At 37.8% G+C, this 26,876-nt stretch overlaps 1 protein-coding gene across 9 annotated transcripts; it reads right to left on the bottom strand.

Moving 5' to 3' along the window:
- Positions 1-2,056: 2,056 nt before the first annotated feature.
- LOC143847832 (uncharacterized) lies at positions 2,057-26,210 on the bottom strand. Of its 9 annotated transcripts, none has more exons than XM_077356616.1 (14): positions 26,077-26,210; positions 18,442-18,528; positions 17,639-17,728; positions 17,004-17,059; positions 15,776-15,839; positions 15,605-15,674; positions 14,320-14,804; positions 14,113-14,241; positions 10,443-10,574; positions 10,151-10,353; positions 9,676-9,970; positions 6,871-7,052; positions 6,704-6,769; positions 2,057-2,610 (listed from the first exon to the last, which is right to left on the bottom strand). In XM_077356616.1, exons 8-11 carry the CDS (start codon positions 14,216-14,218, stop codon positions 9,734-9,736), a joined length of 678 nt encoding a protein of 225 aa, XP_077212731.1. In that variant the 5' UTR covers positions 14,219-14,241; positions 14,320-14,804; positions 15,605-15,674; positions 15,776-15,839; positions 17,004-17,059; positions 17,639-17,728; positions 18,442-18,528; positions 26,077-26,210; the 3' UTR covers positions 2,057-2,610; positions 6,704-6,769; positions 6,871-7,052; positions 9,676-9,733. The 9 variants fall into 9 exon arrangements, 8 of the variants coding, with proteins under 8 accessions (XP_077212731.1, XP_077212734.1, XP_077212733.1 ...); XM_077356619.1 differs by lacking the exon at positions 17,004-17,059 and adding an exon at positions 3,865-3,960 and having other exon boundaries at positions 18,423-18,528; XM_077356618.1 differs by lacking the exon at positions 17,004-17,059 and adding an exon at positions 15,071-15,251 and having other exon boundaries at positions 18,423-18,528.
- Between the last annotated feature and the right edge of the window lie 666 nt (positions 26,211-26,876).

Raw genomic sequence — 26,876 nt, forward strand, 5'->3', positions numbered from 1 at the left:
AGTCATAAATACACTAGAGGGGGCTGTCTCATGTAAAAGAGGGCTTAATACATCAATTATCCCCTGGGTCCACCAAATGGTATACCTTTCAATCTCTCAGCTTGGGCCCGCAAATGTATTTGCAAATCCTTTGAAAAACAAACAATTATTTTCTAAAACCATCTGACAAACACTTTTTTCAAATCCGTCTGGCTAGACATATTTAAAAGGCTTGGTTGAGATCAAAACTGTAAATGACTATCCTCTTAAATAGAGGTAGAGGATTCCTTGTTGGGCATCCATATTTATCCCATGAATTGCCCTAAGACCTAGCACTACCTGTAAGTGACCCCGAACCTGGGACCACTCTGAGATAGACTGAAGCTATAAGGCGGGCCCATAGACCAATATAACCTCTTAGATCTATGGACATATAAAGGGTTCTGACTAACAGTATAGCATTATCCATATCCTTGTCGTCTGGCTATTCTGTAAATGATCCGGTTAGGTGCGTAAACCATCCATCACATCCATTCTACCCAAGTGACCGAGAAAAGTCACTCCAACTCATCATGGAAGCGAGTATGATGCTGGTTATGTCCAGGAAGAGATGTACAGTCTCAACCCCAACCAAGAATGTTTTAGGCCTGCAAAGAGCTGCAATATCATATCTACCCACCCCTTGGGATCTATTAATCCATGGGCATGACCATATTCCTACGATGCAGCCTAAGGACGGACGTGTGTCATTAACTACATCACACACTCCTATACAATACCCAAGTAACTCAACAGATGCAATGAAATGTCAACAATAGAAAATTCGATACATCAAATACTGATTTTAGGGCACACACTCTAATATGAGTGGCCACCATTGCGCCGAACACTGCAAATTAAATTTTGAATTTGGTCTCTATGTGTTGGAAATTTCGTTACACCCAAAAGTTGGGCAAATTATGTGTCACAGTCAAGGTTTTAAATTTCGGATTTCGGTCGAGACCGAAAGCGAAATAGGGTATACCCAAAACGGTATAAAATTTCGACTGAAATTTCGTTGACCAAAAAATGGATTGTTCCCGTTATTTAATAATATCCCAAAGTTTCGGCCGAAATTTTCTATGAAATAAAATATTATTTTATTTTATTTCGTCGATTTTGCCCGAAATTTTGAAATTTCGGTGAGGACCGAAACACTTTGTGAAACCGAAATTTGAAACCTTGGTCACAGTATGCTTATCATTGCAAACCAATTTGTGAATTTGGGTTCTCAGTCTCAAATTTCATTACTCCCCATGAAGAGCCATTTCGCAAATTCAGACTCAGTCAATCTGTCGCTAAAATTTGAACAGCGATCCAATCGATGAATTTGAATGGTTTGTTTGAATTTGATTTGCCAGAGCCGGCGTACTAGCCATTGAGAAGCTAATTCTAGCTATTTGTGTCAGATTTCAATGGTGAATGAGGCGGAAATCAAATATCAGCTACTAATCAAGACTTATCTTCTCTTTGCTTTAGAATTTTGCTCTCTTGAGTTGTTTCTGAAGGGTTAAGTGGGGAATTCTAACGGCTAGTTTTCATGAGCAGAGAGAGTTGGGGCAAGGAAGAGAGGGTGGAACAAACGGAAAAGGGGTGTAATTGTGTTTTTCCTCACTTGGGTTCTTCGTAATCTCTTTTTATTAAAGTGAAAGAGGGTTTTGACCTAGAAATGTTGTGATGAACTAAGAGCATAAATGCGTGAATTTTCCTCCTTATGTGCTTCAGTTCTACAGCTCCTTGAACGAACAGCATTACTTCTGCAATCTCTACAAAACTTCCTGCTGTCAAACTTGTGACATAGAACATCGAATTATTAATTCGTATTCAAGTAAGACAATCTACCATGAGACATATAAGAAGGGAGTCAAAAGTATCACAGGGTGTGTCTTAGCCACTCAGGATGAGTTTGTAACTGCTCTGCAATAACCCACAAGTTGGTCACCTTTTAAGACTGGTCCAAAAAGCTAGCTTTTCATGGCAAATATATAAGAATGATTATTTAAATTGAAACGGTAGGTAGATAGGTGTGCAATTCGGGTTAGGTTTGGGTCGGGTTGGGGTCAACCCAAAACCATTGATACAACACAATTTTAAAATTTGATACAAGGGCCAAAATGGTAACAACCAACAATCACAATCACCGCCATAAACGTGTCTTACATAATGAAAAGAGTGGAGAACATGCTCTATTGCTTGCAAAAAGCCACAGTAGGCATATAACATGCTGAGAAATTTTATGGTGCCCGACCGTCAGGTCCCATGTGGGCGGTGCCACCCTTGATATTTGATCCAACGGTAGGGCACCTACTACGTTAGAGTAGAATTGTAACAGTGCATTTTCTCGTGCAATCGTGGACTACCCCGAGTCGACTCCCTTTTATCACCTTTTCCACCTCAACATTTTGCCCTAGAGGGCAATAAAAACTCCTTTGACTCTCCCGAATTATGACTACTTCAACCGAGTACCGAGCCGCATCAACCGAGTATTCGACCGCATCGTGCCGAGTCGACTGATTTTCTTAGGCCGCGTTCCGCACCGCATCTGTATTTTTAAACATCGGTTGTCACTGAACATGCTGAACTTATGCCAATCTGATTTCAAGGCAAAAGCACAAATAAACAAACTACTGACTACTGAAAACATTATGCAATAAAGAATAGAATTCTTACATTTTTAAATCTAAAACTAATGATATATTTGATTCAATAAACAATTAAACAATATTTTCAGCATTAACTAAACCATTAAAGACTAGACATGAACTGGAGAGCAGGAAATTTGTGCTCTTGCAGTCCTAAACTGGAAAAAAATCTGCACACAATATGGTTAACTAACTGGAGTGGAAGAAGATGAGACACCTATTACAATCAGAATTGGCAATAGCCTAAATTTAGCCCAAAGACAAAAACCAAACCAAATGCTCCTCTAGATCAACAATAAGCCAAGAGTGTTACATGATAATTAAAACTAGAAGTTGAAAAGTTAATATATGGAGCTTAAGAAAAGACATTAAGACATGCTTATATATAAATCACAATGAGAAAGAGAGAGAGAGAGAGCCCAACTGCCGGTGCCAGGCGATATGCAACACAACCAGAGAATCAAATCAGAGGAATGCAAACACAGTAATCTGTGGTATGTAGTCAATACAGGGTACAACTAATATCATTTAACTATGAATCCAAAGTACTTAGTCATTTATACGTGTTAGACATGAATACCTGTAAAGGGGAGGAAGTAGACCTGGCAAACGGGTCGGCCGGGCCAGGTTTGACCCGACCCGTACGGGCTGGGTCAAAATGACCCGGAAAAATTTACGGGTCACAAATCTTGGACCCGCACCCGGCCCGGGTCGACCCGCAGGTCACCCGTGTTTTTAGTAAATTTTTGTTGTTTCTGTTTTTTTTTTGTTTTTATAGGTATTTGCTAGCCACCTTCTACTTCTCAGCTTCTTGCCCATCCTTTGCAATTGTATGTGTTGAGAGATTTGTCTTATTAGACGTGGTGAAAACTGCACGGAAATACTATTTCTGGAAAGATGGCTAGCAATAATAAGTACCGAAAGAAGCTAGCAATAATAATCATAAGGTACTAAAGTTTTGGAGGAAAATTATGGAAAAAGTGCTGTAAAGTAGAAAAATTACTGAAAAAAGTACCGAAAAGGGTACCTTTATATGACAATTACAGAAAAAAACTACAAAGAAGAGGTATAAAAATATGACAATTACGGAAAAACTACTTTGTTTCACTTCTACGGGCACCTGCGAGTCCACCCGGACCCGCCCAGTTTTGACGCGCCGGGTTGACCCACGGGTCAACTTATAAACGGGTCACAAAATGTTGACCTGGAAATTACGGGCAGGCTGGGTCGACCCGCGGGTCTAGGTCAATTCTTGCCAGGTCTAGGAGGAAGCAAGGAAATTGCTTAATCGTTTTCTCACCTGAACCCAAATCAGGAAAAAAAAAGCCCATTGATTTGTCTTGGGTTTTCAAATTAAGCAATATATGAACAAGGAGTAAAAGCATAAATCAACCCATTTATAACGCCAATAAAAGTAGAGTTAACAGGTAAGTCAAAGAGCATATGAACAAAAACAAGGAATAAACATGTATTCAACTATATAATAGATAATTTCACTAATCAATCACTGAAACTAAGTAAAGTTTCCATGGATAACTTCAATAGGTAAAAAGTAATCATAATGATTTATATTTCTAAAGCTATTAAAATCTGTCATTCTTCATTTTGTTAACAGATATAATAAGCACAAAAAATTAAAACCACCAATATAAAACCACTCTATTTTAAGAAAGCTCTCCTACATGTCCAGAATCAAAGCTACCATCAAATAAAAGAGTCCGAATTTGGGACTCTAAATAAAAATTATTGGGAAGTGACTGAATATTCGGGTGAGAACACAAATCATTATGATAGAGAATCAAATAATATACAATTATACATAGACCTAATCCTATTCGTATCCTCCAAGTCAAAACTGGCTTCACCTCAAAGCCTGCTGAACCCCTAGTAGACTTTGCGCATAGGGGAGTATGGGGTAGAGAGAGAGTGAGAGAAGGGGGAGGGGGTACACGTAATGGCTCGAAAGCGACATAGAAGGGGAAGAGTAGACATTGGGGACATGGAGATGATAAAAAGGACACGCACCAATCAGGGACAGAGAGTGGGCGATGTAGGACAATCCGTAAAGCTTTACGGATTGTCCTATATGGGTAATTTTCACCCAAAACCAATGAGGGGAGAACCAACTCAATGCTTCTAAGGCATATAGTCACTCCCAAATATGGGTAATTTTGTAAAAGAATCTAAGGACTTGAGAAATTTATGCCCTAGTGACTAAAAAATGCGGATGTGGTTACAAGTGTGCCAAAAAAGATAATAATAATAAATCTGAGAATTTAAAGAGATCATGTCAGAGTAACTTTCTTTCTAATGGAATACCTCCTATGAGGGAGATCCAATACCATATTGATTTCATCTCATTTGCTAGTTTACCTAACTTCCTACATCAACGCATGAGTCCAAAATATAATGAAATCTTGTAGGGTAACAGGAAATAGTTGATTCGAAAGAGAATAAACAGAGAGAATAAGAACCCATGTATTGTTCCATCCCTCTTAACACCAAAGAATGATGGGAGTTGGCACATGTGAGTCGACAATAAAAGGGAGGCCCAATGCACGAGGCTCCCACCATTGCGGGGTCTGGGGAGGGCTAGATGTACGCAGCCTTACCCCTGGCACATGTGAGTCGACAATAGGGCTTTAAATTATATTTTTTTGAAATACAGAACTAGGCGACATGTTGGATCCCTCCAACATGTTCTCTAAAATTTATCTAAGGGGTGGGTATCACCAAATCAAGATTAGACCAAAGAGCGAGTAAAAATAACCTTTAAGACTAACCAAGAGTTATACGAGTAGCTAGCGATGCCTTCTGGGATTCAAGCATACCCCATGTACTTTCAAGAGGGTGATGAACCAAGTAATAAAATCTTCATTAGTTGATGCATAATGATATAATTTGACAACATATATATTTATAGTCTTATCAAGGTTGAAGAACATGTCAATCACCTGACAGAGGTGCTTACTGTGTTGAAGAAGAATAAACTCATCGTAAATTTGAAGAAATGCAATTTTATGATAGAGAGGCTTACGTTTTTTAGCTTTATTGTGAGAACCTAGGCATTAAGAAGGTAAGGGCCAACATAGAGTAGTTGAAACATAAGAATATTAGTGAGGTGAAAAGTTTTCTTGGGATGGCGACTTTGACAAGAGTTATTTGAAATTTCAATACTATAAATAATAGTCCTCATTATAAAATGCATCAAGAAGAAAATTTTCATTGATTAGAGGAAGGTGAGAAAAGCTTTGCATTCATCAAAAAACCTCATGTAATGCTTCATGTGTCGACAGAGGAGTTGTGGTATCCTAAGAGGGGCAGACTAGTTACCTTTTTACAGAGATAAGTTGAGTTATGCTCATAAGAAGTGGTAAACTTACTATTTTCCATGTATTTACTTTACCAACTGCCTGTTAGAGCTTCCAAGAACAGTAAATTTGACCTATCAATTTTCCAAGATTACCCCATTCTAACCCAACCTAGGATTGAAATTTCGGCTTCGATTTCGACCTCAGCCGAAAACAAAATTTCGGTGTAAATCTTATAATTTCGACCAAAATTTTTAAATTTCGGTTTTAAAACCATGTTACCCAACTAACTGTGTCCTGGTTTAGCACACCAATTAGCTAGCTTAAGCTATTTCTGTCTCAATTTAAGTGAGCATAGATAATTTTGAGCCAACCTTTGTATGTAGCTGTTGTAATAAGTAAATCCAATGAAACTTTGCCTGCTAAATATCCTAGAACTTTGCATCTTAAGAAACACTTACTAGATAGTTAATAACTTTACAAGTTAAGCAGTTCTATGCACTTTAGACCAGATAGCCGTCTACTCTTTTCCAAGGATAGTTAACAAATTTACAAGTTAATATGTTTTATATACCTTAAATAATCATTTACAGTTAAAATTAGCTTGAGGGATTTTTCCAGAGGTGAGTTCTAGTACTTTTTGTAATTGTACATGCAAAAATTATCAGAATACACAATCATTAAATTCAAGGGGTGGAATGGATGCTCCACTAATGCCAGAGAGAATGGTACCATTGGCGCCTCGCTTGTCGCGTCTGTGTATTGCCGTGTCTGCGTAAATAGTCAAGTTGAATAATCCTGCATTAACAAATGAAAATTAAATCGTAGAGTACCAATAACACGTACAAAAATAAATCGGGGTGAGAACATTTGTGAGGAAGAAGCTCGACTTTGAGTACCTTGTACATCATCTACAATCTCTATTTGGTTGAGTCCGCAAGAGTTGTTTCTTTGGTCGATGTCATAAAGGTAACCAATGATGAGAAAAGAGAGGGCCTTCTTCAAAACCCTGGATTTCCGGGTTGGATTTTTCCCACCAATTTTGGTGCCACCAATTTTCCTCACTTTTTTTCCTTTGAATCTATAAACAATTTTTTCATTAAAAATTAGAGAATGAAAAAATCCACTTGTTAAATACATAGGAAATGACTTAATTAAAAAGTAGAAGATCTTCATTACCCATGGTCAGCCAACATGGACGTATATAACAAAACAAATATCTTATTCAAAACAGGCAAAAATCAATTCCATCAAATGATTAGAATATTAGTATTTTGTAAAACAGGAAAAGAGGACAGATATTCGTTGTGACCATTTTCTGATAATGGGATGAGCTCCCTTCGTGTTACATTTTTCGACCAGATGTCAAAGGAAATTACAATTCTCAAAAAGCGCCGAGAAGATAATTAGAGAAGTGTAAAACAAAATGATAGTGTGCACATGACTAATAATAATAAGGGCAGTGATAAATCGACCCCCAAATATCTTAAATCGACTCCCTATGTGTCTTTCTCTCTCCTCTGAAAGAGGAGAGAGATAGACACATAGGGGGTCGATTTAAGAAATACAGGGGTCGATTTATCACTCCCCTAATAATAATAGGAAAACACCACATATACTTTCCTACGATCCACTCCCTTCAAAACACCACATTCTAATGCAAAATAATAGGAAAAGATAATAAAAAAAAGGGAAATGATATTAGCACTTCAATGTTTTGATATCCACGCCCTCCTTTCTTGCCTTTTAGTATTTAATGGGCTTGTAAGAGCTTTTCGGGAACTGTAATAACCTGTTGACAGCCTTTTAAATACTGAAAGACAAGCTAGTAGAGCGTGATATCAAAACAATGGAGGGTTGATATCATTTCCCTAAATAAAGTGTAATACAATAACATATACGCCCAATTAATCTCTTGCTTAGAAAAATGATCATGTCTAGGTGTGCAATATAGATTGTGGACCCATCATGCATTCGACACGTACTATAATCTTTTGCTTAGAAAAATGATCATGTCTAGGTGTGCAATATAGATTGTGGACCCATCATGCATTCGATGCGTACTATAAATTCTATAATATGGGGAATCTAGAAATAGATATTGTGGTAGATGGAACTTCATAATATACTAATATAGTAATGAAAGATACATCATACCATTATTTACATGCAAATAAATAGTCAGATATAATTAAAGGCTACTTATGTTAGCACTACCATGTTTTGAGTGAAGCTCCATTGATGGGTAGTCCTAGAGCAGTTGACTGTTTTGATCTCTCAAGTAAGCCCTTGTAAACTTTCATTGATTTTTTTTTTCTCAGATTTCAAAAATGCAATTTTTTCGATTTGTGCCGCATATTCTTGGTTTTTTGCCAAGATTCTATACTGATTCATAAAATTCCCATCAAAGTTTCAAAACTCTCCCGCATCATCGTTGACTCACCCGGGTCGACTCCTTTTTACCTTGGCCGCATTCTTGTCCAAGTCCGCATTTTGCCGCAAAGTCAAACAAAACTCATTTGACTCCCCTGAGTACTCGACCGCGTCAACCAAGTACTTGGCTGTGTTAGGAATCGGAACAGGAAAACAAGCAAGGCTGAAAAAAGAAAAGAGAATGAAGGGGAGGTCTTGCTCTTTAACCACAATAGGGTTCAAGCCTAGCGTGCAGAGAACAGAGAAGAAGCAGGAGCCGAGCTGTCCACCGATTCAGCTATCAATCATTTACTTGCCTTACCTCTGCAGAGCAGGGGTAAGGCTGCATACATCTAGCCCTCCCTAGACCCCGCAATGGCGGGAGCCTCGTGCACTGGGCCACCCTTTTTTTTATCAGCCGAGGAGTAAGCCGCGTCGACTAGGATTTGCTTTAGCCTCGCTCTGACCCGCATCTGCATTTTGAAACATTGGTTCTCATTGTTCTTATAGGTTGAGCAGGTCAATCCTTGGATCACAAAGTAACAAAAGCTGATAACAAACTAAGGGTGGGAGAAACATTCCCAGGTTTGAGCCCAAAAGCTCTGAACAGTGCAGACATGTATGCAGTGCAGAAAGAGTTGTATTTGGGTTCATTATGTAAAGTTGCAGACAACCTAAATCCATGGCAGTTTTGAATGGTGACGTTGAAAATGGAAACTTTGACACAATCTAGTCTGTGTTGGGTTGGGTTGGGTTGGGTTGGGTTGACCATCCTCGACACGAGGCTTTGGTTGGGTCAGGTTAAGGTTGAGGAAATTCTATCTCAGGGTTGGGCTATTGCAAAGGTATTTAACAGTTAGAAACACATACACATCTTGTTTGAATGTGATTTGGGAGATTTGTAACCTTAATATTATTACTGGTTCCTTGAACTAGTTTTGTATTATGAAATTTATCTTTCCCTTGAAATCTCACATAAATATACAACAATACTCGAATCCCTTCCTGGTGAGATTTTTCATCCTTCTCAGCTTAACATTCTACTCAACACCAGCACCCAAACAATAAACACCAAACATGGCACCCAAATCCATTGACATGGCTATTAAAAAACTTGAATTCAACCATTAAAAAAAACTTAGAATTTCAAGCAAAAGGCTAATCAAATATACCAGGTAGGAAGGGAAATAAAGTCCATATTCAAGCTGATACTTAGAATTTTAGACACATGCATCTCTCAATAGTTGCCTTGCTAGAGGAAGAGAAATAAAGTCTATATTCAAGCCGTTTACCTTGTAGTTATGCTTGGCGAAAATATCGGCCGCATGGTTTGCTGATCTGCAAATGTGTTTAAGATCCCAAAATTGAAAAATCTCCTTTCCATTGAGTTGATCCCTTACAGATTTGACAATGTCCGCAAAAAAAAAAATCCTCTGAAGGATTCAAATGATCTAATATGAGATTTACTGCTGATTCGTTATCGCTCTCTATTGCAATATATTTAAATCCTCTCGCCGCTGCTAATGAAATGCCATAATGTATTGCCCGCAACTCTAAGAAAGTACTGTTTGGTAATCTTTTATGTACCTGCAGAAGAGAGAAACTATGATTTTATTATTTAAACAGCTGTCGTATGTTATTATATAGTGGACAAGCCTCACGTGTAGATCTGGGACTAGACCACCATTTATGTTGTTGAAGGCACACGTAGGTTCTAGGTGGCTTGTAATACTACCTCGATTCTTCAAATAAAAATCGAGCTATTACCTTTGGAGTAAGATTCGGCAAACCAAGAGCCTCGGTTCGAAGATCGGAAAAGCCTTCCACTATGTTTTGCTCTTTCAAAATCCCAAGCACACTTTTGGGCAAGGACAACAACTTAAAAATAAAGTCAAAAAAATCTTTACCACTTCTGGTAAAGATTGACATCCTGCTTTTCGAGTTAGTGTAAATTGTCATGTTGAATACTCCTGCATTAACAAATGAAAATTAAATTTTAGCACTCTCTTAAAATAAAGAATGATAAAAATAAAACAGGATGAAAGCATATGTGTAGTACTTTGTATATCATCACCAATATCGATTCCGCCTTGTTCGTAATGATTGTTTCTTTGATCAATTTCAAAAAGGCTAGCGATGTTAAGAAAAGAGAACGGTACTTCTTCCATGCCCAGGAAGTCTGGTTCCTCACCTGTAGCATGAGAAGACAATTATAGCAATAACATGAACTAAATCAACCAGAATGTATCCATTTCAAATGGGAAACGAAATAGCTATCGGGGCGAGTGAAAAAGAGCTCCATTACACCTCACAAAAGCAAATTCAAAATACATTTAAGTATAAAATTCAAAATCCAGGAGTTTGGTTAGTGGAAATGTTATATTCTTGAAGCATATGCTTGAAAACTATATGCCTGACCTGTCACGAGGAATTTACCACGAGTAAACACTTTCTTCTCCCTAGTGCGTCGAGAAGGCATAAAACTCTTTTTTTTTTAAGACAGTTTATGTCATTTCTGCCTAATAAAAGCTATTACAAACTTACAATATAACATAATAGCTTATCAAATAAAAATAGTTGGTGGCACTAATGCTAAGCCACTTACACCCTATGATTTGTGGACACGGACACGAGTGTCGTGTGTCGACACGGACACGAAGTGTCGGACACGGCAAACTCCAAAAAGTTAGAAACGGGGACACAGCTAAAATAGAAAGCACATAAACATGATTTGTGAACACGGATTTGTGTGCCAAGTTTCGACATGGATACGAGGTATCTGACATGGCAACCCCTAAAAATCTAAAAATAGTGTCACACTCATACACATACATAAATATAAAGTTACTGATACTTCTAGCAGTACACTTAAAAGCGTCTAACGGAGTGTTGACACGTGTGGACATGGGTGTCGTGTCGGACACGACACGACACGTGTGTCGGCAATAAATTCGAAGTGTCGGCCAAATCATAGGTTACACATTTGAGGCCAGTTACACCTTTGAGGGTTGTGGTAGTGTTCTACTATGAAATTCCATGGATCCCAACATATATATATATATATATATATATATATATATATATATATATATATATATATGAGAGAACATTTCCTACACACTAGCTTAAAATACAGTGGGGGCCCACATTGTTTGGGTGATCCAAACAATTCATTTGAATGGTCCTCACATAGATGGGTGTCCACAAAAAATCAGATCCATAGGATCATCCCAACCCTACGATTTGTGGAGGTAAGTTACCTACACACTAGCTTAAAATACAGTGGGGGCCCACATTGTTTGGGTGATCCAAACAATTCATTTGAATGGTCCTCACAGAGATAGGGTGTCCACAAAAAATCAGATCCATAGGATCATCCCAACCCTACGATTTGTGGAGGTAAAATGGACGTGTATAAACCTTCACAAATTAGTCCATTTTTTGCCTCCATAGTTTGAATGGTTGGGATGATACTATGGATCTGATTTTTTGTGGACACCCTATCTATGTGAGGGCCATTCAAATGAATGGTTTGGATCACCCAAACAATGTGGGCCCCCACTGTATTTTAAGCTAGTGTGTAGGTAACTTACCTACACAAGTGTGTAGGAAATGTTTTCTCATATATATATATATGGGTGTCCCTGCTTTAAAGCAAAAGCTCATGATTAAGATCCACGGGTGGAAGCAGATGAAGGTTTCCTTCTGCCTAGAAAAGATAGCCTTCTTTATTCTCATAAATGTCTAATTAAAATGTAGGTCTCTGAATGCAAAATTTAAAAAATTAAAGCTTATATTTCCATAGCATGGAAGAAAACAACAGATATAATGGTTTGGTTGCCTACAAAGTTATGTAAAATGCAGAGGAGGTTTGGGCATGTGCTAACTAATGATTTTTAAAAGCGAGCTCGTAGAAATTGTGGTTAATTTGGTCGCTATTAGATGTCGTGTTGTGTTTTGTCGGCTTGATTCTTTGTATTGGTGAATGGCTCACCGAAGGTCATTTCCGAAGCTTGAGGGGGTTGAGGCAAGGGTACTGCACTGTCCCGTTTCTCTTCACTATGGTAGCTGAGGTGCTTAGTCGTGGTCGTGGTTTTAAATTTCGGCCGAAATATTTCAATTTCTGGTGCTACCGAAATGAAATCCACTTGGATTCGGAAAAATACTAGATTTCACCCCAAAATTCGCAATTTCATTAATGTTCCAGTCGAAGTATGTGAAACAGACATTTCGACAGGAACCCGACAAAATCAACTCCACCAGCAGAAAAGAGAACCATGATATTCATTTAAGATATTTCTAAAAAAAAAAAAACCAATGGTGAAGAATCTTTCTTGGATTTCGGCCGTGTCTTCGCACCAAAAAGTTTTCTTAATTTTACAAGATTTCAGCTGAAATTTCGTACCGAAACCGAAATGCGTCGGTTTAGCTGATGACAAACCGAAACCAAAACTGAAATTTAAAACCTTGGCCGTGGTGGTCTAATTGAGGCTTTAAGGTGAACTCTTTAGACTTTGTTACATCAGCTCCAAAAGTAGAAGTTGCATTGGAATCGAGAAAGTTATGTGGAGTTCATAATTGCATAAAAGGAAGGGCTTTCCATTTCAAGAGATTGACTCTTCAGCAGTGTACTTGGCACTCTTATTTTCTGCAATTCTTCTATGAAGCATGCAAGTAATGTCAAGACTATCCTTGGGTAAAAAGCAATTTCAGCTAGAAGGATAAACTAGCTCAAATAAAAAATGATAGGGGTGCGAATGGAGGACACGATCGCCATGATTTTAAACCTCAGCCAGGATGTGTCAATCTCAGAGGACACATGTCAATTTCGGCTGACATGTGTCGACATCCATGGAAACGAAGTCTGAGGTTTACCACTAACTTATTTTGGCACGAAATTCCTGTGTGTAGCAAAGATAATTTCCATGACTTTTGGAGTGATCACCATGGACAAGGAGAAGGTTAAGGCTGGGAGAGTCTCAGCCATACAAGCTACAACTAATTGAAATTTGAAGTCCCTTTGAATGATGAAGCAAGTCAGGCAACATGGATTGGGCGGTCAAAGCGTTCAAAACAATCAAAGACTCGATGAGAGGATTGACCACCTCATAGGAAGAATTGACAAAGGGGCCGTTGAATGAGGCAATACAATGTTTGTGTGAGGAGGACATTAGAGAAACCAGGTGGAGGCTGTCACAAGGTGACAATTGGGCTCAATCAACTCCCTTTTATAGGCCTAAAGGATGCTTGAATAAACCCTGGCGAAGTGGTGAAAAATTCAGAAGTCAAAAGTTGTGTAGAAGACTCTTGAAAAACCTAGAATTATGTAGAAATGTGCAGATATTTTCAAGAGTTATATTCTTGTACACTCTTTGTAGAGACAAGAGTAGAGTATTCTGTGTGACTCTAAAAGGGCCAACGTGACATGCTAGGGGTTTTGATCATGTGTTTTTGTTTTGTTTCATTTGAAGCATTTTAACAACTGAGAGGAGATTGGTATCGTTCTCTTTCATCTCCAACACGGATCATTGGTGGCAGGATATAGTAACACTAACAGAACCATTCAAAAAAAAAAAAAAGTAACGCTGACAGAGACAGACAAAGCCTGAGATCTATATATGAGCAGTAGATATAGAAATCTAATACCTCATAAAGAGAATTTGCAGAGAATTTATAGATAACCTGAAAATTAGAATGTTGAAGCAGAGGAAAAATTAGAAATCTAATACCTGATAAAGATAACCAAGAAATCAGAAACCAGAAATCATGAATCTCATATAGAGATAGTACTTCCCACTGACAAATGCATCCGTCAAGACAGTCTTGGACTGCCATGATGCTTCTAGAATCATCAATCCCTATCATAATGTGAGAGATATGAGTTACTATTAGAAGTTAGAAAATGACAGAGATGGAGCTAGAGCTAAAGGTCTTACCATTTCCATGCCGAAAGTAGACTCATGAATCTCATACTCTTCTAAATCTATAAGGGCACGCGCTTCATTAAAGTTTTTTAACGGTCTGAAAAATACATTTTCCATCACCAAAAACTGTTTCTGCTCCGTCACATGCACATCCAAGTTCTCGTAGTATCGGGCGATTCTCATTGGAGCGCCACATAGTGGACAAGCCTCATGTGTAGATCTAGGACTAGACCACCATTTATGTTGTTGAAGGCACACGTAGGTTCTAGGTGGCTTGTAATAGTGCCTCGATTCTTCAAATAAAAATCGAGCTATTACCTTTGGAGTGAGATTCGGATCCGAAAAGCCTCTCACTATGTGTTGCTCCTTCAAAATCCCAAGGACACTTTTGGGCAACGACAACAAATTAAAAATAATGTCAAAAAAATCTTTACCACTTATGGCAAAGATTGATATCCTTCTTTCCGAGTTAGTGTAAATTTCAATGTTGAATAATCCTGCATTAACAAATGAAAATTAAATTTTAGCATCCTCTTAAAATAAAGAATGATAAAAATAAAACAGGATAAAAGCATATGTGTTTTTGTTTTGTTTCATTTGAAGCATTTTAACAACTGAGTGGAGATTAATATCGTTCTCTTTCAGCTATTTCAAAAACAAAATATCGTTCTCTTTCATCTCCAACACGGATCATTGGTGGACAGCATATAGTAACACTAACAGAACCAATCAAAAAAAAAAAGCAACACTGACAGAGACACACAAAGCCTGAGAGTCTTGATCCGATGATTCTAGGCCCTTGATCCATCAAGCCTCAATCAAGCCTCCTTCAAGATACTCGTGAAAGCATCAAACCATGATCCATCATTAGCTCTCCTTTGCAGATAGCGATTTTGGCCATGTCAATGCTTTGGCTATGGCTATAGCAACAAAAGCACAACGTCCTATCCCAAACAACAAAAGAGAGAACGTGTATCATGTTTTAGAAGTGTTTTCTTAAAAAAAACAATTCTTGGGTAGAAAATATTGTACACATCTTCTAAAGGTGTATTTTTGGTCAGTCATTGACATTGCCATCCTTGGATAGCAATGTTAAATGCACAGATGATGATATATTGTCGAAATTCCTTAATGTTGGCTGCAAACAAATGTTCAAACAAAATCTTATGCGTACCATCTCAATTGATATCATTTCAATATGTACATGTGTGGTAGATACATATATTTCTTACTTGAAATGTCAAATGTTTAGTATCCACAAAATTATCTATGAGCGGTGGATATAGAAATTTCTTACTTCAAATGTCAGCAGAATTTGTAGTATCCACAAAATCTTTTTCAAATTTGCAGAGAATTTATAGATAGACCTGAAAAAGGAAAATGTTGAAGCAGAGGAAAAATCAGAAATCTAATACCTGATAAAGATAACCAAGAAAGAAAAATGATACTTGCAAGAGATAGTACTTACCATTGACAAATACATCAGTCGAGACAGTTTTTGACTGCCATGATGCTTGTAGAATCGTCAACCCCTATGTGTGAGAGATATGAGTTAGATAGAGATGGAGTTAGAGCTAAAGGTCTTACCACATCCAATGCCAAAAGTAAACTCCTGAATCCCATACTTTTGTATATCTATAAGGGCATGCACTTCATTAAAGCTGTTTAACGGTCTGAAAAATACATTTTCCATCACCAAAATCTCTGTCTGCTCCGTCACATGCACATCCAAATTCTCGTAGTATCGGGCGATTCTTTCCCAAAAAGCTCTCCAAAGCCCATTGATAAAGAAAATACAAGCTAGAGTTTGTGCAATCTTTAAAACATGGTAGTGCCAATATCAGTAGCCTAATTAATCTCTTGATTAGAAAATTGATCATGTGTTTCCACGGTTGATCGGCGGGTGACTACCCTGGTTGGTCAGTGCGAGTGGTGTGTGTGGTCTGTCATGAATGTGCAGATGTGCCAGTTTATAAATAGTCTGAAATTCAATTCTAGGGTTATTCGACCGATTTTCCATCACCTGGGATTGGATTTCCGGCGATTGAGAAGAAGAGGGAACGCCACTTTTTCTGTGGGCTCTAATGCCATTCCAAACAAAAGGACTTTTCTAGAAAGAATGTGATGTTGTCGACACGGAAGAATGTGACCGACACGTCGACACACGTAGAACGTGAATTGACCAGAGTTAAACATCAATGCGCGCATAACGCAAAACAAAGGCGTCGATGCACTTAACATGCAAACGACTAGAGATTGACAGGTGTCCATTTAACTCTGTAGAATATGAGGACGAAATTGTTAATGTCGTGAGTCAGTGCAGTCTTCGCCAGCAAAACATTCCCCCATAAATGGCCTGTATGGAACAAGAAAAGGCTTCTTCCCCTCCATTGAACAATCAGGAAGACTCTGGAAAAAATAAAGGAGGTCGTAACAAAGCTGAAGATGGAGAAAAAAAATCCCCTCACCACTAGGCTTTTCTCTCTGTAAATCAGTCTCTAACAAAGATAAACACTTCTAAAATAGAACTCGGTTTTAAAAATATTCCATTCGATATGGTTGACAATTTAGATTTGATGAGGAGAAAATAGACTTTGCTAATTGCAAGAATCAGAAACTAGTTACCTATTACTATCAAAAAGGTACACTCAGAAAAAGGTTAAAAGATGAAGAAAGTTTTCAGCCTGATTGCTCACCTTTCCTTATGCCCTAAAAGCATGTGTTAGTTGGCAAGAAACCCACCAAATGAAAACTATACGATGAGCAGACAGTCAGCAAAAATAGTGTATTAGTTGTAAAGCAATAAGAAGGAAAAAAAAAATTTAATAAAAAAACTTCAAGTAACAGATAAATGTTTTAGAAAAAAAAAGGATGTGATCATGTGGGAAAAAATGGAGATTTTCTTTTTCAAAATCGGAGGTGCGAATTACACGCTTCCCACCACCCTGTAGAAGGCTGGTTTCTATGATAGACCCAAACCAGCAGTGGAAGAAAGAAAAGAGAGAGACAGACAGAATTCAACGTACGAAATTAAGAAGAGAATTTTAGTCAACTTTGCATTCAGCCTTTCCATACCATGAATCTGCCCATCCAAATTGGAAATGGTGGGTGTCTTGGATGGAGATTACTTCATGATTTTCATATTTAAATTCAATAGAGCTGTAAAAAAATTGTAACAAGACTATGCCTAATGATTCCCTATCTAACAGAACCCCGAAAACTGAATTCTACATCCCTCATCTACAGTGCAACATGCTTTGTGTTCCCGTTATCATTTACAAGGCATCCATCGCATGCTAGAATACAGCAATGAGAGAGAGAGAGAGAGTACCTTGACAGCTGCAATTCGGTAGGAGTAAAAATGATGACGCCCGCTGTTGAAAAATAAAGGTTGAGGGCTGCTAGCAAAACGGTGATTCATCTGGAAAATAAAGATAATGAAACCCACTATTGCGAAACCGCAAGAAGACAAAGAGTGAGCACAAATCCGCATGAAATGCAAAACTCAATATGGAATTGACCAAACTGTCGGTCAATTCTACTTTCATCTTTATTTTCCAAACCAAATCCCATTTTGAAAGTGTTTTCTATAACCTATTAACGAGGATTTCCATTTTGTAAAATTAGTATTGAAATACCCGCGCGCGGAGGGGGGGATGGAAACGAAAATGTTTCAGTCATTCTGTGTCGGCTTTGGTGGCAATTTAAAACCATGAAAATCAAAAATTTAGACGGACACTATCAAGCATTGAAGGTCCACTAAGCAAAAAATGAATATGGTTAGCCGATGGCTCAATTTATCTTTTTTCATATGTAGAAAAAGTAGGAAATTTTTGCTATATTTTTTTCCCAAATTTCTCCATAAAATCTTTGCAATCAAAGCAAGGTTTGAAGAATTGATAAGGTGGAAGAACCTTTTTTCATCTACCACAATATATCTTTGTTAAAAGTTCTCCCTAGAGAGATACTATTATTGTTAGGCAATTTGTAACTAAAACTAACTTCAATTATAGCATGCATTCAAAAACATATAAAACTCAAAAGCCACAATCTATAGCATAACAGCAATATATAGTTTCTAAAATGTTAAATTAAAATCTCAAGTAAGAATTTACCCTTTTTTTCCTAAATCACCTGTTCCATCGATATAGCAATTGTAATGTATTTGCTTCATCTTCACTCTAGGCACGTGTGAATTCATTAGTCTATGATCTTCTGTACCTTTGTCACAAAAATAAAGACAATACAATCTTGTGAGCTTCCTAGTTTAGGTTGTTGTTCTAAGAATATTAAAATCTTGCAAACAATCAACTTAAATAAAATAGACAATCAACATAAATCAAAAAACAAGAGAGAGAGAGAGAGGTGTAAGCAAGCGAAAGGAACAAAGATTGAATAAATAATCCACAACAATGATTATAAAAATAACAACTCGCAAAGGATAGATAACTAGCATAAACTATTGCACAAGAAACATACCAATAGAATAGACAGAGGTAAAGATAATCATTTCGTGCGTGAGTGTGTGGGGATACATGCATGCAAGTGCACTATATTCATGTGTGCTTGCATGGGTGTGAGCACAAGTGTGGCACCAGGGAGTGCGCATGCATGCTTTGTTACCAGAAATTCTTGGATTTAGACCGTAGAATAGTGAGGCTTTTAATTATTCTATCATAAAACAATGTATTCTTAATCTTAAGAGATCTTATTTCCATTTATAGAATATTTACATTTTTTTATCAAAGTATACATAGTATTAAGTTATATATATATAGGGGGCGCGGTATCTGAGCTAGCCACTATAAATACACCATCTCCCATGTTGTTTGACTCATCCAACCCATTCATTCCATAGAACCTGACATAGATAGGGTGTTCCTAAGAAACCATCTCCATACAATCACCCTCACCATTCGATCTGTACAGGCACAAAATGGACCCATTTTCTAGCCGTCCATTTTAAACCTCCACAAATCAACGCTTACCATGATCCTATGAAGATGATTTCTTAGGGACACCCTAACTATGTTAGGTCCTATAGAATCAATATCTAACATAACCCAACCAACATAGGCACCCACCCTATTTAGAGTCTCTAGCTCAGATAAGCTATCTGAGGTTGAGCTCAGAAACCATTTACCAACATATATAATTAAATTAGGGATTTGCTAGGGGCTGTTGTCTCCATTAGGGGTGAACATGGTTCCGGTTCGAACCGAGACACCGAACCGAACCGGCACATTTGGTTCGGTGCCATTTCTATATGTTCGGTTCAGGTTCAGATATCCGAGAACCGGTGCAAATTCGGTTCGGTTCTTGGTTTGGGATCCTGGAACCAAAAACCGAACAGAAAACCGACCCTCACCTTAAGTGCAATGCCTCCTCATTTGATAAAATCACCCCACCCCCTTTTAATTCACCTCTCTTTAACGTGTTGCTTTGCCTTCAAAATTTTAATTCACCCCCCTTGTAAGTTTAAACTATTTGCTTAGACTTTTAAGTCGTAAAAAGTTAAAAAACTAAAATCACAAATTCACAACACAATTGTAAAAAAAAAAAAAAAAAACCCTAGTTTTCTCCACTCTCGCCGTCTCCTTCTCTCCGACTCTCTCGGTCTCTGCAACTCGCAAGGCTCAAAAACCAGGTATGATTCCCTCCATCTTCTTCCTCTCTCTCTCTCTCTCTCTCTCTCTCTCTCTCTCTCTCTCTCTCTCTCTTTCGGGTTTTATCTCTCTCTCTCTCTATTATCTCCATTTTTTGTTTCCCATCAGTTTAATTTCTCCCTCCCTCCCTCCATTTTCTCTAACCAAAGACCCTTCTAAAACCCCCTTTTTTTTTATGTATTTCTGTTTTTTGGGGCAAAAACCCTATTTCGGGATTCATGAGTTTCATTTTTCCCCCCATTCCTCTCTCTCTCTCTCTCTCATTGTGTATGAAACCCTAGATTTAGGGTTTTTATTTTCCTGAAACTTTATGGTTCTAACCCTCTACCATCTATTTTTTATACATGTTATTAGATTGTTGGGTTTTTGTTTCTCATGGCCTTGATTTCTATATTTTTGTAAAGATTTATAGATTTTAGGGTTTTTTTTTTTTTTTTTGGGGGGGGGTTCTTTTTTGCAGATTGGTTTTAGAAAGAGGGGTATATGTTAGAAAGAGGGGTATCTATTTGTAGTTCATATATAAATGTTATCCCAAATTTGTGCATTGCCCAAATTTGTAATTCATATATAATTTTTGTATTGCCAAAATTTGTGCCTGATTATCCTAAATTTGTGCCTGTTTGTAGTTCATATATAATTTTTGCATTGCCCAAATTTGTGCCTGATTATCCCAAATTTGTGCACTAACCTCATATATAAACAGGACCAAACTGAACCGAACCGATTATAAACACGATTACGCAAAATATCTACATTTGGTGAAGATTGGGTAAACCGAACCGAACCGATTATATATGGTTCTGGTTCTGGTTCGGTTCGGTTCCACACATATATGGCTCGGTTCTGGTTCCAATTTCAGGGAACCGATTATATATGGTTCGGTTCTGGGTATACTCCAAAACCGAACCGAACCATGTCCACCCCTAGTCTCCATTCACGAGGTGGCTGGTCTGACATGTGACAGACTAGCCGCTAAATGCCTTTTGCGATGGACGCTAGCAATTCCCTTCAAATTATACATTCCCTAAACAAATGTTGTTCATTATGTAAGGTTCTAGGACATGGGCCGTGGGAGCAGGGGTCCAAATAAGCGTAGGGCCTCACGCCGCCGCCTTAGCCTCCACATAAAAGGCTCTAGCTATCGATGTCGCCAATCTCGCGCTCTAATCGATGGCACGCAATACCCCCCAGTTTGGGGTCAGATAACCTGAACTCGGATCGTATTGGAAATTTTCCCACTAGGATTGGTAATCCGATGAGGAACAGAGATAGAGTAGCCACCTATGATGAAGGGCCTAGCACCCTATATATGACTCTGTGTAAAAGGCAGGTGAACGTCCCCAAAGTGGTGGGTCCGCGCCTGATTACAAGTGGGGAAGGTGTTAAGCACCCCATTCGCCCGAGAAATCATCGTCTCCTATGCCCGTTTTATTATTTTTAGAAAATTTAGGCGAACGTGTGTAAAATGGAATACCCCACTCTCACAGATTTAAGAGGTTATGTGGTGAGAGACTGTCTCACAAATTTAAGTGATTGTGTCATGAGATGAGTCCACTTTCCAGAAAGGTCAACTTTCCCAGGAAAATTAGCTTCCCCAGCAGAGTCGCCAGCCTATGGACCCGCAATCTCGAGGCTACCCTAAGGGCCTCTCGATCTCCACATGATAGAAAGTTCTGCCAAGGCTCTCTAAAAATATAGCGCCCTCACAGCATGAGTCATGGTGAAAGCGATACCTCTTCATTCGGAGTAGAACTCAGAACCAAGACGTATCTAAGTGTAAAGAAGAGTCGCCATCCATGGAATAAGGCCCTGGAATCCATAATATATGCTGTGTGCAACGGATAACCAGAGAAGAAAGGGTCCGTGCCTAGTTACGAGTGGGGTAGGTGTTAGACACCCCACTCGCCCGAAAGCACACTCGGTCTCTTATGCCATTTTTTATTAACTTTGAAAAAATTTAGGCAAAAATCATATGAAATGGGAACAGGCATCCCCGAGAAAACATCTACTTAAGCATGCATGACCCGGGGATGGGCAAAGAAAGCAAACAAATCCTAACTCATCACATCTTATCCTAACTCATCACATCTAAGAAAGCGGCAAACAACCACATGCACAACTACAGCTAAGCAGATAAGCATATATAACGAGATATCAACAGATAATGAAATAAGATAAGCAGATAAACAGTAAAGAAGCTACAGCTAACAGATAACCAAAAATAATAATAAACAAGTAAGCAATAAAGAGCTACGAGCCTATGACTAAGCACCTGTGTAAACAATAATATACAGATAAGCAAGTAAATGCCACAGCTAAGCATATGAACAAGATAAGTATGTAAATACTACAGCTAAGCATGTGATCAAAACAATAATAGTGTTAAAACTAAGCATGTGACCAAAGCAATAATAATGCTATAGCTAAGCATATAATCAAGCAATAGAAGACGGTGGTGTGAGCGTGGTATAATGGCCGGCCGGCGTGGGGTCGAGGAAGACGAGTCGCAGCCCAGCCTCTGTCTCTCTCTCTTGATCTCTCTACTTCTCAGTTCCCCCTTCTCTGAATTTTTCTCCCCAAGTCAAGAGCCCCCAAACGAAGAAGAATAAGAAAAAGAAGATGAGAACCCACCTCGATGCCCTAATTTGGTGGCTTTTTAAAAGGGAAATGACATATTTGGCCTCCTTTTCTCCCTTGGGACAACCTTCTTGAGTGTAATTATGACTACTCTTTACTTACAAAGGTGTGGTCTGAGATAAAAGGAATGAGAAGAATAATATGTCTACCTCCTTTCCTCTCTAGACAGCTCTCTTTAGTGTGTTTTATGCACTATAGGGGGTTGTCCAAGTAAGAAAAGAGGTAAATACATCATTCCTTTTGTAAATGGGACCTTGGTATTGGCACACTTCCCTTGTTTGAATTCATCTCCCTTTTATTTTTACCTTCTTTTTAATGACATTTGCACACTCGTTTTTTATATGCACACTCCCCTAGCTTGTCTTTTCTATGTTAAATCTCTTGTAAATGGACCTTGAAAAATGCAATAACCATTGATAGTGTTTTTTAACACTTAAAGACATGATAGGTTAGTAAAAATATCAAAGGAGGGCTGTGTGAACATCACTTGCACTTGAGGATTCAAATAGGGGCAGTGCCAATATAAAAAATTCAGGGGTATTTTGTAATTTCTGCAAATCTCGGAAAAATGAAGGAGAAGGTCACAATTAAACAAAGGGACCTAATGGGCTCAAGGGAATCATCCGGGCTTCAAAATACCCCAAAATGATCTGCAAATGGGTACTTTTTGGGTTTTCCAGGTTCTTTCGCAATTAGAGCTCGGTTTTTGGAAATTTCGGGACTTGGTTTCAGACACTTCGGGAATCGGTTTCTGGAACTTGAAACTTGACTTTATGGAAATTCTGAATTAGATTTCAGGGCTTGGATTTCGGGAACTTTATTCGATTTCGGGATTTTTATTCGACTTTGGGAAATTTGGGGTCTGGTCGAAATGGGGTGTCTACACCCACATTTGAATCTATTAAAAATATTTTCAAGACCAAAATCTAGAAGGATAAAAAGTCAACTTTCCTATTCTACTACAAAATTCGAAAAAAAAAACATGTCGGGTCAAAATCTTAACTTCCAAACGATAGGGTATTTTTCCAATTTTAAAAATTCATAAATTCTATTATATCCAAACATTATTAAATCCCAAAAGTGAATGTTAGATCTTTTACATATTTAGTTCATTTAATTGTTTCTTACATTTTTCTAGCAATTTTTTATTTTTTCATATTTCTAACTATTTAAAAAAAATTCCCTCATCATAGCAGAATGAAAAGTTTCAAACAAAATCCGACCGAAATGAGGTGTCTACTCTCTTATGCAACAGATTTTGTCTTATTCATGAGGTGTTGCTCTCTCATGCAACATATTTTGTCTTATTCATAATGGTCTCTAGCAAATCCCTTTATAAACTTCAAGTTTAAGCTTGTAAAATCCAGAATTTTACAAAGGGAAATGATATAGCACAACCATGGATCAATAATTGCGCATACCCATCTTGTCTTTTCTGTTTTAATTGTCTTGCGAGAACTTTTTCAAAATTGTAATAACCTTTTTGTACCTCTTTAAAAGCTAAAAGACAAGCTGCCTTAGTGAAAATATCAAAACTTGGTTGTGCTGATATCTTTACAAATTACAAATTTACAAGGGAAATGTAATTAGCACAACTACATTTTGATATTTGCACAAACCCAGCTGTCTTTTCTTTTAATGGCTCTTGGGAGCTTTTTGGGAGATGTAATAACCTTTTCACATCTCTTTTTTGTGTTTCATGCCTTCATCTTTTGATATATAATATACTTATAATTTTTTCAACAAAATTTCCGTCTCGTCAAAAACTCTTACGAGTCACGAGTCAGAAAATGAAGAAATCGAGTCACGGGTTGACAAGTATGCCAACGGCCATCATGATCACAACTCAAGCGGGCATGAGAAGGGCGGCAATGAGGTTTTCCTCTCATGCTCCATAGAAAATCCATGAAATTCGGGGGATATCTCCCTCGAATTCCATGGATCGAGGTCCATGAGTGGGAAGCCATATTCTCAGCCTTCTCTAGCCAAGTCACGGTCATGGAATGACCCTCTTAAAGAAGGGAAAGAGGAATTCCGCTTCGGCAATGGCCCAGGGATGTGTGATCATATATATACACCCCTACATAAAATGAAAAGAGACAGATAGCAAGTCTACCATATGTACGCAATATCTAAAAAGCACGCTAAAAAAAAGGAGGGTCGATATTAACATCACTTGACTTTGAGGTTATGCTGAAATCTCTTGTCCCCCCTTTCCAACATTATATACAATACAGGCTTGAGTGATACAAAAATAATACATCAAGGAATTTTTGGGGAGACGGAAAATTCTAGTGTAATCTCAAAGCCATATGACATTAATATCAATCACAACCTACAAGTATGCACACTACAATGTCCGAAAATCCGCCTAGGAGTTGAATAACGAATTCAAAAGCAAATAGCGAATGCAAAAGTAAAGAATTCCACATAGGTTGCAAATAGCTAGTGCAAAAAAATCAAGAGTGAAGGATTCCACACAGATTGCAAATCGCTAATGCAAAAAATAAGAGTAAAAGGTCCCTATGCTCCTATTCCCTTTAAAAAACAATACTAAAAAAAATCAAAATAACACTGAACCTATAAATGGGGCATTAAACTTCTATCTAAAGGTTGGGAAAAAAAACTAGGATTATGAGAAAACCGGATTTAGAGGAAGAACACCATTTTCATCTACCTTCGGATGCAAATAGCAAGGCCAAAATCAAGGTGAGAACCGAATTTATAAACCAAAATTTATCACTGCTTCCTTATGGATACACATAACAAGGGCCGCAAACCATTGAAACACAGTAGTGTTGATATTAGTATGTTAAGATACTAATACAGTCGCTGCCCCGTCGAAACAATTGAATCAAAGCCATTTCAAACCACATCACCCAAACAACCACCAAGTAATGAATCGAGTCTAAATGAGGAAACAGATTTTTTTAAAAGCTTTTTCCTAGAGAAACAACTTCTTAGAAGTTCAATTGGCCTATACTGATAACTTCACGCGCACATTACAGGGCTGAAGAAGACCATAAGTATAGCTCCAAAACTTGGCAAACCAACACAGACATACAGAGATAGAACCACAAAGAAACATACACATGACTCCAAAGCCTACAAGATTGAGTGACTATACCCAGATTTCACATACCCATAATCATAGAGTCAAAGAAAGATTGGTAAATCGTTTCAAAACTGGGCAAATTTAGGGGCTGACATAGAAAATTTTGAAGAAGGAACCAAATAGAGAGTACCAAATTTGCTTCTCTAATTAATTAAGAAACAAGCATTCACATAGAAAAAAAATGGAAGCAATAGAAAAGAAGATGACAGTATCAGATTCAAAGACCTAAAACAAACCCAGAAATGAAAATGAAAGTTGAATAGAAAATGAATTTAAAGGGGCAATAGAACACTTTCATCCATAGCACAAGTAATAAAAGAGTAGAAGAGAATAAAGATATGGAGAATATACCCTTTTTTGTTTTGCGATGTCTTGATCTCCTGTTTTCCTTGTTCTCTTCTATCATCCTTTTATCAAGAACCCTGTCCTTCCCAAATCGTAGAAGAGAGATGGAGAGGTTGGTGGTAGGTGCAAATGAGCGTAGAAAAGGGGTATTTGGTTAAAGGTGAAAGGTGAAAGTGGGTGGCTGGAATTTACCTAGATGGGTCCCACTTAGTAGAATAGGTTAATTAGATATTTTAGTGAATTAGATCTTATCTTAATATATTTAGTAGTTATGTTAGATTAGGATACCTATTTAGATTAGGATAATCTTTATTTGGCTATATCTATTATTATCGTAAGATCTTTCTATATTTATCATTTTCTATGTTTATTTGTAAATGCTTTATATTAGCACATGCTAATGTTAATTAATTAATGAATAAACTAGTTTGAGAAATTGTGTCTTGTGAACAAAAGAGGACTGATCCTTCTCTCGAAGTGGATCAAGAGGCCGATATTCCCTCTAAAAAGATCAATCGCGTTGCGAACCAATTTGGGTTAGTAACAATTGGTATCAGAGCGGCCGATCCTACGCCATGGCTATATTTTTAGAGATTTTGGATTTGATGCATGAAGATTTTCAGATGATCAGAACGCTTGTTTTGGATTTGATGGAAGGACATCGTGACATCGTCGGTTTGCGGAAGGCGTGAACAAAATCAGCATAGCAATCGAGGAGGGTTGCACAATAAAAAAGAAACGGAGAAATAGAGGAAGAGGAGAAAAGAATAAGGCAGAAAGAAATCAAATAAAAGAAAAAGTGAAAA

Source organism: Tasmannia lanceolata, unplaced genomic scaffold, assembly GCF_043159265.1.
Source record: "Tasmannia lanceolata isolate RefF3 unplaced genomic scaffold, GAP_Taslan_0.1 ptg000016l, whole genome shotgun sequence".
In the NCBI taxonomy this organism is placed as follows: domain Eukaryota; kingdom Viridiplantae; phylum Streptophyta; class Magnoliopsida; order Canellales; family Winteraceae; genus Tasmannia; species Tasmannia lanceolata.

Excerpts from the sequence above, each read along its gene's own strand:
- LOC143847832 (XM_077356615.1), bottom strand. The coding sequence starts at position 14,218 with ATGGCAGTCCAAGACTGTCTTGACGGATGCATTTGTCAGTGGGAAGTA. Across the intron at positions 10,575-14,112 it reads TTCTTGGTTATCTTTATCAG|GTGAGGAACCAGACTTCCTG; the intron begins GTATTAGATTTC and ends CTCATGCTACAG. Across the intron at positions 9,971-10,150 it reads TGCCGAATCTTACTCCAAAG|GTACATAAAAGATTACCAAA; the intron begins GTAATAGCTCGA and ends TCTCTTCTGCAG.